The sequence below is a fragment of the Maylandia zebra genome, linkage group LG20 (assembly GCF_041146795.1).
Source record: "Maylandia zebra isolate NMK-2024a linkage group LG20, Mzebra_GT3a, whole genome shotgun sequence".
NCBI lineage: Eukaryota > Metazoa > Chordata > Actinopteri > Cichliformes > Cichlidae > Maylandia > Maylandia zebra.
Genome location: NC_135186.1, coordinates 19108848 through 19126046, shown reverse-complemented (window position 1 = coordinate 19126046; position 17199 = coordinate 19108848). Strand labels below are relative to the sequence as shown.

At 42.6% G+C, this 17199-nt stretch overlaps 1 protein-coding gene across 4 annotated transcripts in view; it reads left to right on the top strand.

Annotated features, from left to right (window-relative positions):
• Positions 1 to 15888, top strand: part of LOC101477160 (paired box protein Pax-7-like) — a 51652-nt gene extending 35764 nt beyond the window's left edge. For all 4 annotated transcript variants that reach the window (XM_076878067.1, XM_076878065.1, XM_076878066.1 and 1 more), the window contains exons 5-7: positions 4613 to 4812; positions 14442 to 14601; positions 15619 to 15888. In XM_076878067.1, the coding sequence (XP_076734182.1) occupies positions 4613 to 4812; positions 14442 to 14601; positions 15619 to 15854 (596 nt within the window). In that variant the 3' untranslated portion in view covers positions 15855 to 15888. The remainder of the gene's footprint in view (positions 1 to 4612; positions 4813 to 14441; positions 14602 to 15618) is intronic.
• The last annotated feature ends 1311 nt before the right edge of the window (positions 15889 to 17199 follow it).

Below are 17199 nucleotides of genomic sequence, written 5' to 3'. Positions count from 1 at the left end.
AGTGGGAAAATAGCGGTGGCTTGCTAGCTTTTGTGCGGCTTCCCCGGGTCAGTGAAAACTTTCAAAAGAGAAATGAATGAACTTACCAGGTTGCCCGATCTCTTCACATATCTTCCTCCAAGCTCGGTCCTTTTTATTCCTGTCTCAGTACAGAAAGCAGCTGGTGTCGTACAGCTCCGGGTTGTTTGCTACGGCATTGATTAGCCTTCCCTCCATTGAAGTATGAAGGGCTGGATCTGCCCCTTTGACCTAGGTCACAGCCACGTCACCAGGCTCCTGATTGGTTGTCGCGGCGCGATTTGACGCTGGAGTTCAGATTTTTCCAACTCGAGCGGTAGACGCGAAACGCGCGTATGCACAAAATGCAACACAAAAACTCACGTGTGTGGTTTTATTTGCGAGTCAAACGCGCCAGACGTGCTACACTGATGCGCACTTCATGCGTTTTCGCATTTTCGCGACGAAATCTGCTTCCGAATTTTCGTGGGACCTGCAATCACGTGTCATTGCGCTTTTCCATTCACTTTACATGTAAACCTGACGCTCTATTCACGTCCATCGCGTTCGGTGTGAACACACCGTTACACTGCCCTAAATAAATATCTTAGAAATATGGTGTTCAACCAAATAATCTGGATAACATTACCTTGGTGTCCAGTAATACTGTGAGGAATCAATGATTTTTTACCAGGTATGCCCTTCAATGTGTATATTACACAGGTATGTAGAACTGCATTACATTTCTGCAACTTCTCAACACTTAGAAACATCCTGTCTCAGAGGGATGATGAAAAACTAGTTCATTCATTTATTACTTCTAGGGTGGACTACTGTCAATCATTATTATCAGGTTGCCCTAAAGACTTCCTGACTCCCAGTAGATGTCTTTGACTAGACTGCAGGCTTACTTGTGGTTCCTAGAATGTTTAAAAGTAGAATGGGAAGCAGAACCTTCAGCTTTCAGGCCAATCTTCTGTGGAACTAGTTCCCAGTTTGGAGTCAGGAGACAGATACCCTCTCTACTTTCAAGATTCGGTTTAAAGCTTTCCTTTGATAAAGCATATGGTTATAGCTGGATCAGGTGACCCTGAATCCTTCTTTAGTTGTGCTGCAATTTTTATTAACTGTGTGTTTATATACCAATCTGCATTTAATCATTAGTTATTATAATTCTTGGACTCTCTTCCATACCGAGTCTTTTGTCACTATGGCTCTGCATCGGGGTCTGGATCTGCTGGAGGTTCCTTTCTTCCAACCTTTAGTGGGTGGACCGAGGTGGACACAGTTTTTAATATCCTCAGGGAAGAGGTTGTCATAGAACGAGTCGTCGTCAAACACCACTTCATAGAACTTAGCCGTGGTTAGCACCACATTTGCTCTGGTAATAATGGCCATTCTTGTATTTACAGATCAGTTTCTGACCCACTGCCAGCTCCTGCATGGCAGCTTTGCTGCGCTGAGATATGGCTGGTGCTCTGTGTCTGTGGCTAACAAGACTTTGTCTCTTTGCAAGCATCTGCACAGACAGCATGCTAACACAAAGCTAGCCAAGAACCCAGAATGATGTTAAAGCTGAGTGTATGCTGACTTCAGCCTAGCAGCCAGAGCCTGATCTTGAGCAGGTAACAAAGGCAGTGATAAGCAGTCAAGCCTTTTATCACCTTTTACCTATTCATGTTCCTAAAGCAGAATCACTGCAGTGATTGCTTTGAAGTCTCTTTGGGCTGTTTTTCCAACTTTGCTTTGATTTGTTAGTTTTATATTCAAACATAAACAACAAAACAAAGGCTGTATGTGTGTTCTCAATATGAGAGGAATTTGTGCTGTTGTGAATGGTAAATGGACGGATTCTTATATAGTGCTTTTCTAATCTCCTGGAGTACTCAAAGCGCTGTATACAACATGCCGCATTCACCCATACACACCCACTCACACAAGCACTCTATGCTTTGTCAGTACTTTCTAACTAATATACACTCATACGCATTCATACTCAGATGGATGCTTTGGAGAGCAAGTGGGGGTTAGTATCTTGCCCATGGATATTTGGTATGCAGACTGGGGGAGCCAGGAATCGTTCGACCTGCTCTACCTCCTGAGCTACATTACCTACAGGGTGGGCCATTTATATGGATACACCGTAATAAAATGGGAATGGTTGGCGATATTAAAGTTCTGTTTGTGGCACATTAGTATATGTGAGGGGGCAAACTCCTCAAGATCGGTGTTGACCATGGTGGCCATTTAGAAGTCGGCCATCTTGGATAGAACTTTTGTTTTTTCAATAGGAAGAGGGCCATGTGACACATCAAACTTATTGGTAATGTCACAAGAAAAACAATGGTGTGCTTGGTTTCATCCATCCATTCATTCACTTCCGCTTATCCTTTTCAGGGTTGCGGGGGGCGCTGGAGCCTATCCCAGCTGTCATAGGGCGAGAGGCAGGAGTACACTCTGGACAGGTCGCATTCACTCGCACATTCACACCTAGTGGCAATTTGGATTATCCAATTAACCTATCCTCACAAGTTGCATATCTTTGGACGGTGGGAGGAAGCCGGAGTACCCGGAGGGAACCCACGCAAACACGGGTAGAACATGCAAACTCCACACAGAAAGACCCCGGCCTGATGGTGGAATTGAACTCAGGACCTTCTTGCTGTGCGGCAACAGTGCTAACCACGGTACCACCGTGCTGCTTGGTTTCAACGTAACTTTATTCTTTCATGAGTTATTTACAAGTAACTTTGTTCACAGCCATTGACATGTTGAAGAGGTTAACACGTGAGGAGCGGATCAAAATTGTGTTGATATCTGGTAAACGCAGTAATCGGGTCATTGCAGCAAGACAATGCAATACACCCTATGAGACCACCCATCTCCCATGCTACAGTTAGTAAACTGCTTGCTAAGTTTCGTGAAACTGGTTCAGTGTCGGATTTGCCAAAATGTGGATGCAAGAAAACTGTCACTAATGAAGAAACATCAGTGGCTGTCCTAGTTTCATTCAGCAAGAGCCCACAGCGTAGCACTCGCCGCATGTCACTGGAGAGTGGCATTAGTCAAACATCCCTTTGGTGGATATTAGCTACTCACAAATGGCACCCTTACAAACTCCAGCTACTGCAGCATCTCAACGAGGAAGACCAGATCGGTGCACAGAATTTACAGAATGGGCAAAACAAAAATTGGAACAGGACCCTGAGTTTACGCAGAAGATTTTGTTCAGTGATGAGGCAAACTTTTATGTGAATGGTGAAGTTAACAAACAAAACCACTGCTATTGGTCTGACACTAACCCACATTGGATGGATCCCTCCAAGACTGTTGGACCAACAAAAGTGATGGTTTGGTGTAGTATATGGGGTACAACGATAGTGGGTCCATTCTTCATCAATGAAAACCTCAAGGCCACTGGATATTTGAAATTGCTACATGATGATGTGTTTCCCTCTTTATGCACTGAAGCTGGCACGTTCCCTGATTTTTTCCAGCAAGATGGTGCACCACCACATTATGGGTGCCAGGGCCGAGCATTCCTAGATGAACAGTTTCCTGGAAAGTGGATTGGTCTTTGTGGGCCAGTTGAATGCCCCCCAAGGTCTCCCAATCTGACCCCCTTAGACTTTTATCTTTGGGGTCATCTGAAGGCAATTGTCTATGGTGTGAAGATACGAGATGTGCAGCACCTGAAACTACGGATACTGGATGCCTGTGCTGGCATTTCTCCTGCGGTGTTGCTATCAGTGTGTGAAGAGTGGGAGAAGAGGGTTGCATTGAGAATCCAACACAATGCGCAGCACATTGAACACATTTTATAAGTGGTCAGAAACTTGTAAATAACTCATAAAAGAATAAAGTTACGTTGAAACCAAGCACACCATTGTTTTTCTTGTGACATTACCAATAAGTTTGATGTGTCACATGGCCCTCTTCCTATTGAAAAAACAAAAGTTCTATCCAAGATGGCCGACTTCTAAATGGCCACCATGGTCACCACCCATCTTGAGGAGTTTGCCCCCTCACATATGTGCCACAAACAGGACTTTAATATCACCAACCATTCCCATTTTATTATGGTGTATCCATATAAATGGGCCACCCTGTACATTACCATGAAATGGTAATTATGTTTCAGTGCATTTCAGGTCATTTTAGTGAATAATACCAAAGTAATAGTGTAAAGACTTATCCTGTTCTTCTTAATTAATAATGGTTTAATTTACCATCCTTGCATAGTGAGTTTCAGTTTCTTTTTTCTGGGCAAAGGTTTCTGATTCCAAAATGTAAAACAACAAGGTTTAACAAAAAGGAACAGATAAAGGAACCTGAAGCGGAACCTTTGTTTTGAGAGCAGACTTTATAAATTAACAGCATTTCAAATTAGTTCATGAAGAGAGGGTATCTTCATGGAAGTTCAAACTTTATGCTAATGACTTTTAAATATGAGGTTATGGTTAGCATCCCATTGCAACTATAAATTTTGGCAATTTGTTTGTAATTCTCAGTTGTCCTGTGAATATTCTGCATTAATACATGTTCACAAAAACATGATGACTAAAGTCTTCCTAAATGCTCTAAATACCTTCGTATTTACCTTGTGCTTATTCAGGCAGCCGGATGGATGAATCGTCAGATGTGGAATCAGAGCCTGACCTTCCACTGAAGAGGAAACAGCGTAGGAGTCGGACTACTTTCACAGCGGAGCAGCTGGAGGAGCTGGAGAAGGCTTTTGAAAGAACACATTATCCTGATATTTACACTAGAGAGGAGCTGGCCCAGAGAACAAAACTTACTGAGGCCAGGGTCCAGGTAATGCATTAGTATTCAACTATCCATTAATCCATAGATCTCTCCAGCCACGCGACATCTGTCTATTTTTCATTCAAATCAAATCAAATCAAATCAAATCACTTTTATTGTCACATCACATGTGCAGGTACATTGGTACAGCACATGTGAGTGAAATTCTTGTGTGCGAGCTTCACAAGCAACAGAGTTGTGCAAATACAATAATGTAAACAAGCAAAATACAAGAATGGCTACATCTGAAACTAATAAATATAATAGTATATGCATTTCTGGATGTGTATACTAAATATTTTTCTACGTGTGTGTGTGTGTGTGTGTGTGTGTGTACACATATTTTACAAATTAAATAGAGTAAACAATAAATAAAATATATAAAATAAAATATACAGAGTGAGACATGTGCAAAACAGTGGCGTTACTGTACAGTGTGGAGTGCATAATGTTAAAGTTCCAGTAGTGAAACTGAGGTGTCTATGAAGTGTTCAGCAGTCTGATGGCCTGATGGAAAAAGCTGTCTCTCAGTCTGCTGGTACGGGACCGGATGCTGCAGAACCTCCTTCCTGATGGAAGTAGTCTGAACAGTTTATGGCTGGGGTGACTGGAGTCCTTGATGATCCTCCCCGCTTTCCTCAGGCACCGCTTCCTGTAGATGTCTTGGAGGGAGGGAAGCTCACCTCCAATTATCCGTTCAGAGCACCGCACTACTCGCTGGAGAGCTTTGCAGTTGTAGGCGGTGCTGTTGCCATACCAGGTGGTGATGCATCCAGTGAGGATGCTCTCAATGGCACAGTGATAGAAGGTCCTGAGGATGCGGGGGCTCATGCCGAATCTTTTCAGTCTCCTGAGAAAGAAGAGGCGCTGCTGCGCCTTCTTCACTGTTTTGTTTGTGTGTACTGACCACGTAAGATCCTCAGCCAGATGTACACCAAGGAACCGGAAGCTGCTCACTCTCTCCACAGCAGCGCCGTTGATGGTGATGGGGGTGTGTACTTCTCTGCACCTCCGGAAGTCCACTATCAACTCCTTTGTCTTTGCGACGTTGAGGGTGAGATGGTTGTCTTGACACCAGTGGGTCAGGGCGCTGACCTCCTCCCTGTAAGCTGTCTCATCACTGTTGGTGATAAGACCCACCACTGTAGTGTCGTCCGCAAACTTCACAATGATGTTGGAGTTGTTAGTGGCCGTGCAGTTGTAGGTGTAGAGTGAGTACAGGAGAGGGCTCAGTACACACCCCTGTGGAGCACCAGTGTTCAGTGTGACGGGGGATGAGGTGATGCTGCCCAGTCTGACCACTTGGCGTCTGTCAGACAGGAAGCTAAGGATCCAGCTGCAGAGGGAGCTGCTCAGTCCTAGATCCTGCAGTTTCCTGTCCAGCTTCGAGGGAACGATGGTATTGAATGCTGAGCTGTAATCTACAAACAGCATTCTCACATACGTGTCTCTCTTCTCCAGGTGTGACAGGGCAGTATGTAGTGTCAGGGCTATGGCATCATCAGTGGACCTGTTGTGGCGGTATGCGAACTGTAGAGGGTCCAGTGAGTCGGGTAGTGCAGAGCAGATGAAGTCCCTGACCAGCTTCTCGAAGCATTTGCTTACGATGGGGGTCAGGGCTACAGGTCGCCAGTCGTTCAGTGAGGAGATGGTGGAGGATTTGGGTACAGGGACGATGGTGGCCATTTTGAAGTAGGCTGGGACTACAGACAGAGAGAGGGAAAGGTTGAAGATGTGCGTGAACACTCCGGCCAGCTGAGCCGCGCATGACTTGAGGACGCGGCCGGGAATCCCGTCCGGACCAGTAGCTTTGTGTGCGTTCACCTTCCTGAAGCACCTCCGCACATCCTCCTCAGACACAGTGTGCGCACTGACGTCATCCGCGGTGCGCACACTGTCCGGTCTCATGGTGTTCGCTGTGTCGAATCTAGCGTAGAATACGTTTAGATCCTCACACAGAGAGGCCCGTGGTCTGCGGTGTGCTGGTTTTCCCTCTAAAGTCCATCCTTGATCTCTTTTTTTTTTAAACATTAAACCCACAAACAAAGACACACTTACTCATTTCAAATGTTGAAACTCACTACTTGAACTGAGGGACTGATAGAGAGCATCTCTATAAGAACATGAATAATGTTTTTTATTGAGAACATGTGTGTCGTCGAACACAATGCTGCAACATTCTCAGTAGATTAATTAGTAAAATATTTGCTTTTTTAAAATCACACAGACTGGTTAGAACCTTTACTGCTGACTATGCAGCATTCTACTATATTCTACTAACTTGCTGTACTATTCAGAAGTCTTGAGCCATCACTTGTTTCTTTATATTTTGCTTTTAATGAGCAAGACTGTCCAGTCATTTTTAAAAATGAGCAAAGGTTTTTCAGGTTTCTGGAAACCTTCCAAAGTTTTTTTTTTTTTTTAATTCTCTTTAACTAATTTTTCCTATTCCATTGAACATATTCAGATGTGTTTTGCATGCTAACTCTGACCTATGTGTCATTCAAACATAAAAAGGCACCTAACTCAAAGGATGAACCAGTGTTGTGTCTGTCGGGTTTGCCAAATGGCACAGTAACAGAACCCAGTCACAAGACTTCCTGAACAGTTACAGTAAGGTTATTTACAGTGAAAAAACAAGGTGCAAAACAGTTCCAACAAAATGTGATTTTCTCAGTGGTGGGGCAATTTCTCCCAAACACACTCTCCACAGTTCTTTCCGAAATATTTACAAAAACCTTGGTGCTCTCTCCAAAACTCTCCATGGCTTAGTTTCCTTCACTAAGAGAAACACAACAAGATCACTTCTTTGGATGAGCCAGGGTTCAACTAACTATTGTCACTCAATGATGCAGTGTTGATTGAAGCTCAACCGCTCTACTAAATAGTGCCCTTTGACGGGAACATCAGCGGCATATGTATGATTGCCAGCAAGTGTATGTGGCTCAAGAGTGGGAACTTCTTCAAGGTCCCAATGCTGCAAAAAGAAAAGAACACCACACACACACACACACAGAGGAGGGCGAGAAAGAGGGCTTGAGGTGGAGGGAACCCCACCCCCGAAATGGCAGGTCAGGCCAGCAAAGACAGAGGGACCTCATGGTCCCTCTGTCTTTGCTGGCCAGTGTCAATACATAACAGACAACTTAACAAAGACCGAATTTTAAAATGTTCTAAGGAATATGATGATGAAATAAAAACAATGAACAAACTAAGTAGCTTGTTACAAAAATACATTATTTTCTTTCATATCATTGTGTTAATGATAACACAGGTTGGCAGGTGTAAAATTGTATTTTTGCACCAAGAAGGTTATGATTAAAGATCGGTTTGCTCACCAGCTTGCTTTGGAGTGAATCCTTAAAAAATGAGGAAACTGGACAACTAGAGTACAAAAAATAGGACGTCTTAAAAGGAATCTAAAGTAGATGAAAGATATAAGAAATGTCCATAACAGGATAAAATGACCTGACACAGGACCTGAGAGACAGTTCTGGTCCTTCAGTTGATTCATCTATTGCTCAACAAAGGTGATGGTCAAGAAGCCATTTATAAGGAAGGGAAAGTGGGAGAGAATGTTCTGGTATGCCACATTAAAGAAGAACTACTGGCTGCATTTCAATTATGAATGCAGAAAAGTACTGTCAGATTTTGACCCCGATGCAAAGTTTCTAATTGGCATGGCTGCCAAAAACAGTTCAAGCTGTGATGAACAATAAAGTTGGTCATAGAAATACTGACTTTTAATCTCATGAGAATTGTACAAACTCTGTACTTTCAAGTATGTTTGTTTTCAGTACATCACTGTACGTTTCCCATATTCTTAGCAAAATATAACAAAATGAGGTGTGAGACTTTTTCACAGTGTTTTATATATTTGTTCAGTGTGCAAGACTAACTCTCTCTAACTTCTGGAGACTCTGCCAGCTGTTCACATCTCCACTAAGGAAACTGGCTTTGGTCTCTGTTTGACAGCTTCACAGTGCCTCAGTTGTGTTTTGGAAAATATTGTAGAGTTCTAACAACAGCTGTAAGTTTTCAGCAGTAGGGTGGGTGCTGCATTCCTCTTGCATGTCTCACTCCCAGATTCTTGGCTGGAATTTGTTTTTCCCACCAGTTTAGAGTCTACCACTCATTGTAAAAATCAGAGCAGATCATGGAAGTCTTCGCTCTCAGGGGAACTTTAAGCCATAACTGCAAAGTGGCTCAATCAAGTCACAGAAAACTGAGACAATGAGAAACCAGCGTGGCATGGAAACTCCTCCATGCCTGCCACTTAGGTCATAAATGCCGACCTCAGAATTATCTGTATGCCTCGACTTGACAATGGTCATTTTACGTCCATCCTACTCACAGAATAAGTTACTGGAGTACAAATTAAAAAAAAAAAATCCAACTCAATGCCCACCTTCTAACTTGCTTTGAAGCTAACTATTTCTCATTCATGTTGACAAAATTTGTAACTTTGGATTATGGCACAGTTAAGTAGGCCTAGTTATAACTTTACACTACATTTGAATACTATTTCTGTGTCCTTAAGCTGAGGCCATGGAAGGTTTCAAAAAATATATTAATATTAAATACTGTATGGTAGAGATATAGTGATGGGAAACAGAGAACTGCAAAGACTGTAACTAAAAAATATTTGTGGTGTGTCAAATCAAATCATTGTTTCAGTACTACTTAATGTATAAACATGGAGAAACAAAAAATAAAACCAGTTATAGTCAGCTTGAATGATTGTCACTGAAATTACTGATTTTGCATGGCTGCAATTAGCAACCCATTTTATTCTAAAAACATCTATTATAGTTGGTCAGAATCATTGGAAATGAACGGGGTTGTGCCTATGGAATCCATGACACACCTACGTTTCTAGTACTGGTCCTTTTATGTGGACTTTGTAAGAAATTACACAGTGATTCCACTTCAGAATAGGACCACCCTCATTACAGACCAATCGGGTGCCTGCTTCTTTAACTCTTTTCAGTGTACAAACTACCATGTAATCAGTAGCTGGAAGACAAGTAAAGACAGACATACAGTGGGGCAAAAAAGTATTTAGTCAGCCACCGATTGTGCAAGTTCCCCCACCTAAAATGATGACAGAGGTCAGTAATTTGCACCAGAGGTACACTTCAACTGTGAGAGACAGAATGTGAAAAAAAAATCCATGAATTCACATGGTAGGATTTGTAAAGAATTTATTCGTAAATTAGGGTGGAAAATAAGTATTTGGTCACCTCAAACAAGGAAGATTTCTGGCTCTCACAGACCTGTAACGTCTTCTGTAAGAAGCTTTTCTGTCCCCCACTCGTTACCTGTATGAATGGCACCTGTTTGAACTCATCATCTGTATAAAAGACACCTGTCCACAGCCTCAAACAGTCAGACTCCAAACTCCGCCATGGCCAAGACCAAAGAGCTTTCGAAGGACACCAGGAAAAGTATTGTAGACCTGCACCAGACTGGGAAGAGTGAATCTACAATAGGCAACCAGCTTGGTGTGAAAAAATCAACTGTGGGAGCAATCATCAGAAAGTGGAAGACATACAAGACCACTGATAATCTCCCTCGATCTGGGGCTCCACGCAAGAGCTCATCCCGTGGGGTCAAAATGATCATGAGAACGGTGAGCAAAGATCCCAGAACCACACGGGGGGACCTGGTGAATGACCTGCAGAGAGCTGGGACCAAAGTAACAAAGGTCACCATCAGTAACACACTACAACGGCAGGGAATCAAATCCCGCAGTGCCAGACGTGTTCCGCTGCTGAAGCCAGTGCATGTCCAGGCCCGTCTGAAGTTTGCCAGAGAGCACATGGATGATACAGCAGAGGATTGGGAGAATGTCATGTGGTCAGATGAAACCAAAGTAGAACTTTTTGGTATAAACTCAACTCGTCGTGTTTGGAGGAAGAAGAATACTGAGTTGCATCCCAAGAACACCATACCTACTGTGAAGCATGGGGGTGGAAACATCATGCTATGGGGCTGTTTTCCTGCCAAGGGGACAGGACGACTGATCCGTGTTAAGGACAGAATGAATGGGGCCATGTATCGTGAGATTTTGAGCCAAAACCTCCTTCCATCAGTGAGAACTTTGAAGATGAAACGAGGCTGGGTCTTCCAACATGACAATGATCCAAAACACACCGCCCGGGCAACAAAGGAGTGGCTCCGTAAGAAGCATTTGAAAGTCCTGGAGTGGCCTAGCCAGTCTCCAGACCTCAACCCCATAGAAAATCTGTGGCGGGAGTTGAAAGTCCGTGTTGCCCCAAAACATCACTGCTCTCGAGAAGATCTGCATGGAGGAATGGGCCAAAATACCAGCTACTGTGTGTGCAAACCTGGTAAAGACCTATAGTACACGTTTGACCTCTGTTATTGCCAACAAAGGTTATGTTACAAAGTATTGAGTTGTATTTTTGTTGTTGACCAAATACTTATTTTCCACCCTGATTTACGAATAAATTCTTTACAAATCCTACCATGTGAATTCATGGATTTTTTTTTCACATTCTGTCTCTCACAGTTGAAGTGTACCTCTGGTGCAAATTACTGACCTCTGTCATCATTTTAGGTGGGGGAACTTGCACAATCGGTGGCTGACTAAATACTTTTTTGCCCCACTGTAATGTCGTAAGAGACACTTATTTCTTCTGCCCTCACAGCATCTTTCCCTTTCTCCACAAACTTCAAGCCAGGTATTTTGAGGTGTTGGAGGTAACTGATTGATCACACTGACAATGAACTTTAAAAATACCCCCTTATTTAGGTATCACTGGTACACCATACTGACTCGGTATAGTTTCCCTTGGGTATAATCTGTTGCATGAGATGTGATCAGAAGCATTGTCTGTTTTCAAGTGCATCAGACAGGGGGCCTTGTGTTGCTAAGACAGGCTGACACTTTCCTCTGCAGTTGCTCTGTCTCTGCATCCACAGTGTTGTTCTTTTGGATTACTGAATCTGTGGCTGTAATTAGTTCCAAATGCGAGATTTTTTTGATTTGACATCAAAATTAAAATCATTCAAAAGGATTGCTTTCTCTGCTTGAGTTAGTTATCTGTCAGATAATTTCTTCTTCCACTTGTCCACATTCTTGGAGGGAAGCATTCATCTCTTCACCAGCTGTTGAGGTCAATTCAATTTAACTATCCATCCTTCCATTTTCTTCCACTTATCTGGGGTTGGTTGAGAGGGCAATAGCCTAAGCAGAGAAGCCCAAACCTTCCTCTCCCCAGCCGCCTTCTCCTGGGAACACCAATGCATTCCAAGGCCAGCTGATAGATTTAGTCTGTCCAGCATGTCTTAGGTCTGCCCTAGGACTTCCTCTCGGGGGCACATGCACAGGAAACTGTTCCCAGAGGCATCCTCATCAGATGCCTGAACCACCTTAACTGGGTCCTTTTGATGTGGTAGAGTAGCAGCTCTACTCTGAGCCCCCCCTGGATCGCTAATCCCTTTACCCTATCCTTAAGGGAGAAGCCATCCAATCTAAGGAGGAAGCTCATTTCCCCAGCTTGTATCTGTGATCTCATTTTTTCAGTCACTCCAGAGTCTGCAGTGACGTTCTTGGTGGGTGGTTGGAGGGTACAGAGGTCAGCAAATACAGGAGTGGAACAGGGCGCCACTGTGGAGGAGTGGTCTGCCATAGCAGGAGGAAAGGAAGCCTAGGGAGTGGATTGAGTTTTGTGGAGACTTTCCTTGGATGATGGATTTTTATCTTGTTCCACAGCGATGTTGGCGCAACTGATATGAAGTTCAGTTTTTGTTTTGAATTCCAAGGATAGCTTTGGTACATTATCCTTTAGGCTCGATTCACTAGCTGGGCCCACATCCTCATTTTAGGTTTGACAGCGTTTTAGTAGGTAAAGGCGAATGCTTGGACATGAATTGAGCTGCGGTTTAGGGAAGGCTTCGAAGGGGACTGGCGACGGCTCCCAGGCCTGGCAGATTCCCATGTACTAAATAGGAGTGAAGAAGTTAAAGAATTGAGAACAAAGAGGGAGGGAGGTTGGGGAATGAACGAGAATGAACAGTTTGCAGAACTGGGGAAAACCTATATAGATTACAACCGGAAGGAACATGTTTGGAGGTGTGGTCCCGCTCCTGAAAATAAATATTTTAATTATGGTGTGGAGCCTGACTATAGAGACACTTTCTCACTGAGGAAATCTTACAAACCAGAGGGCTCTATGGCAAGTTTTAAACTTAGTGTTTCTTGTCCCAGAGTAGATTTTCCAAATTGAGTCTTATATTTAAAGATTTATTCATTGACAATGTCAACTGAGGGATGTGATACAAAAGGACCTGACACGTAGATAGGCAATCAACCCCACCTGCTTGGACAAAATACCCCCTCAGACCCCTGTTCAAGGCATTGGTCTGCAGGATAAAAGGGAGAGAAAAGTTAGGAATGTGGAACATGGGTTCCACACACAGAGCCTTAAATATGTCTCTAAATGTGCCAGAAATATGTATCTATAAATGTACAAACATATACATTCCACATCTATGCATCCTTGCATTAGAAAGCAATCCAAAGATATCATGTTAAAATGATGATAGGTCATATTCTGTTTCCTTTCCGTCACGTCTCTTCTACAGAGGTAGTGAGACCGTATGATCTACTTCTGCGGTTTTTGCGCAAGTACCTCAAGGCAACAACGCCTGCTGTAATAATTTAAGTCTGCTCTGCAGATATAGAAGTCCAAATCAGCTTCTCTACATAAAAGTCACATTTTCGTTTGCACTAAATGAAAAAAGAAGATTCCTGGAAAAAGTGGGCAGGTAGAAAGCTGCAAGCAATGCAAAGATTTCTGCTGTGACCCTAGAGATGTGTAGGTGTTAAGTATGCCTGTGTTAAATCATGTGAGTGGTATAGTTTAATTGAAATGAAAACAAACATGCAGGACTAAATGTCAAGAAGAAACAGTGGATAATGAAAAAAAAAATTATTTACTCACAGAAACACACACTACAAACATTAATTTGCTGAAGTTTTACCTTTGAAATGATGGCATGTCCCAATATATTAATGCTTAGAGTAAGTTATATGTCCTGAATCATTTCAGATATTCGGGACAATGAAATATAGGCTTTTGAATGTGGATCTTGCCCTCTGTGTGAAATTTCACAAAAGGACTATCTGTATGTACTTTGTGGTGAGAAAAGGTAAAATTCTCTTTCAGCGGAGAATCTGTGAGACCTAGAGCATGGCATCAGAATAGAATCAATGTAAATGTGCAAATTCTTGCTGATTTTAAATTCAGCTATTCAGCTGACTCAAGAGTTGGGAGTTCGCCTTGTAATCGGAAGGTTGTCGGTTCGAGCCCCGGCTTGGACAGTCTCGATCGTTGTGTCCTTGGGCAAGACACTTGACCCGTTGCCTACTGGTGGTAGTCAGAGGGCCCGGTGGCGCCAGTGTCCGGCAGCCTCACCTCTGTCAGTGCGCCCCAGGGTGGCTGTGTTTACAATGTAGCTTGCCATCACCAGTGTGTGAATGGGTGTGTGACTGGATGTGTAAAGCGCTTTGGGGTCCTTAGGGACTAGTAAAGCGCTATACAAATACAGGCCATTTATCATTTTTGGTGTTTTCCTTCCAGCTTATTTATATATATTTCTCTTTCAAGGTGTGGTTTAGCAATCGAAGGGCCAGGTGGCGAAAACAAGCAGGAGCCAATCAACTTGCAGCATTCAATCACCTTCTGCCAGGTGGATTTCCTCCTGCAGGGATGCCAACACTTCCTACATATCAGCTGCCAGAATCCAACTACCCGACCAACACTCAAGGTAGAACAGATAATCCTTTCACTGACAGATTACAAATGTGACCTATAGGTTTTCCTAAGGAGTTCGTGGATACTATGCTATTTTGGCCATGTTCTTACCAACAAATAATGATTCATGATAGGCACTTTTACACCTATATTGCTGGGTCTTTTTTGTGTGTGTGTGTGTGTGTGTGTGTGTGTGTGTTTTTTGACTGGATGCATGGAACAATTTAATGATCAATTTAAGTTTTTCTCTGGAAGAGGTCCTGATATGCCAATAATGTCTTATCTCTAGCAGAAGAAACTGCAGTGTTGTCCTCTATCTAGTACATTAAAGCATATTGCCTCAGAATAAAAGTATTGTTTCAATTATAAGAATGACTTATTAGGTGGTTTCACAGAATAAAAAACTGATTGCAGAGAGTATGCATTCCCAATTAATGTTAGCGTGTCATCAAAGCACTCACAGAATTAGTACTGTATTGAAAAGCATTAAGAAACTGTATTGTCTACCAACGTCAATGCATATTTTGCAGTTTTAACAAAACAAAATCTCCATGCCAGGTTGTTCCTTTGCCCGTCCTCTGCCACTGCTCCAAGGTTTATGAATTTTGTTTTGGTAGATTTTGGAAAAAGCTGAAAAATTCCCAGACAGAGAGAGAGGTGTGATACAACCTGCTGTTGGAAATATTTGTAATTGTAACTATCAAAATGTCAGTCAGGTTTAACCCAGTTTTCCCTGTTGTGTTTAGTTGTAAAGACATCCTAAAGTAGATACAGAAGCCTCCAATTAAGCCTATTTGGTATCACATCCACACTATGCAGGTCTCTGTTCAACATACTGTGGGGCATCATGGTGGTGTACTTAAGTTGTCAAACTTGCGTTGTTTATATGTTGGTGTTAAATATATATATATGTTCGGGAATGTGTTTTTTCTCATCTGGTATACAAACTGGTAGAACAGGTAGCCTAGCCTAGCTAGTGTCTTATTTACATAAAGGAAGGAACCAATGTGTGAAGTGTTTTACTTTTCAGATGGTGGGGCTACTGTTCACCGTCCCCAACCCTTACCTCCTTCCACCATGCACCAGAGTGGTTTATCAAGTCCTGACGGCAGCACTGCCTATGGTCTGGCAACCAACCGGCACAGCTTCTCCAGCTACACTGATACCTTCATGAACTCTAGTACTCCTAGTAACCATGTCAACCCTGTCAGCAATGGGCTATCTCCACAGGCAAGTCCTGCTTTATCGCTTTATGCACGAGGATAAGCATTTACTCAGTCATGAATAAAAATATATAACATGAAAGGACTCTATTCAGTGTATATAATTTATTCTATTCATATTCATTTGAAAATGCAAGAAAAGAAGGGGATAAGTAGTTGTTAATTCAATATAAATAGGAAATAAAAAAACAAGCCATAGACCAAAATGGATTTTGACATTTAATGCCTTTGATACTTTTAACCAGGAAATTAAAGTCTTTGTCTATCTTTTACTTGATCAACTTGGAGCAGTGATACTTCATACAGCACTGTCATGATTATGAGCTGGAAATAATGCATGTGGGTTTTCACCAACAGTGTTTTAGTCACAGTAGTCTTTTTGTGTTATATATTTTTACAAGACATTCAAGTATATTGTTGCTATGGCTAGAGTAAGTTAGGCAGCTTCCCGCAACATGACCATAGGTAAATATTAATTTCCATTGTGGAAAATAAACATTTTAATTATGGTGTGGAGCCTGATTGTAGTGACACTACAAACCAGATGGCTCTATGGTAAGTTTTAAGCTTAGCATTTCTTGTCATGATCCACAGTACAACAAGTTAGTGTAGATGTTCCAAATAAAATCTTATTTTTAAATATTTCTCATTGACAAAGTCAACTGAGTGATGTGATACAAAAGGACCTGATATGCAGGCAGGCAATCAACCCCAACTGCTTGGACAAAATACACCCCAGACCCCTGTTCAAGGCATCGGTCTGCAGGATGAAAGTGAGAGAAAAGTCAGGAATGTGGAATATGGGTTCCAAAAATAGACCCCTACTTACCTGCACGAACACTGGATCTGGTGTTAGGTTTGTAGCTTGAACCCATCCGCTGGAACGTTGAAGACAATATAATTACACTGCTAAGCAAGACACAAATAGGCAAAGTTCTTCATGTTACTCGTGCACGGGAGAGAACCGGACAACCGCTTGACTCCAGTTGGTCTCGTCCGTCCTCCCGTAACACTGTCCTTTTATTGAGGTTACATGAATATGCATAGGTTCATTAACATACGACGTCTACATACAAACAAAGAGTACCTTGCCTGTGTGTGTGTGTGTGTGTGTGTGTGTGTGTGTGTGTGTGTGTGTGTGTGTGTGTGTGTGTGTGTGTGTGTTGCTGATCAAAGGGTCAAACATCCTTGGTCAGGAAGAGGGTAGCCTCCCCCTCACCCTAGATGGTTCATCCTAGATAACACGGTGAGGAAGTCCTGCAGTTCATCTAAACAAAGAGCACTTAGACTAGAACAGACGTAGCTACGTTAATCCTACCATAAAACAATAAGACACGGTATGACCTCTCATGCTCCCAAAGTGCTGTCTAATACACACAAAGTTTGCA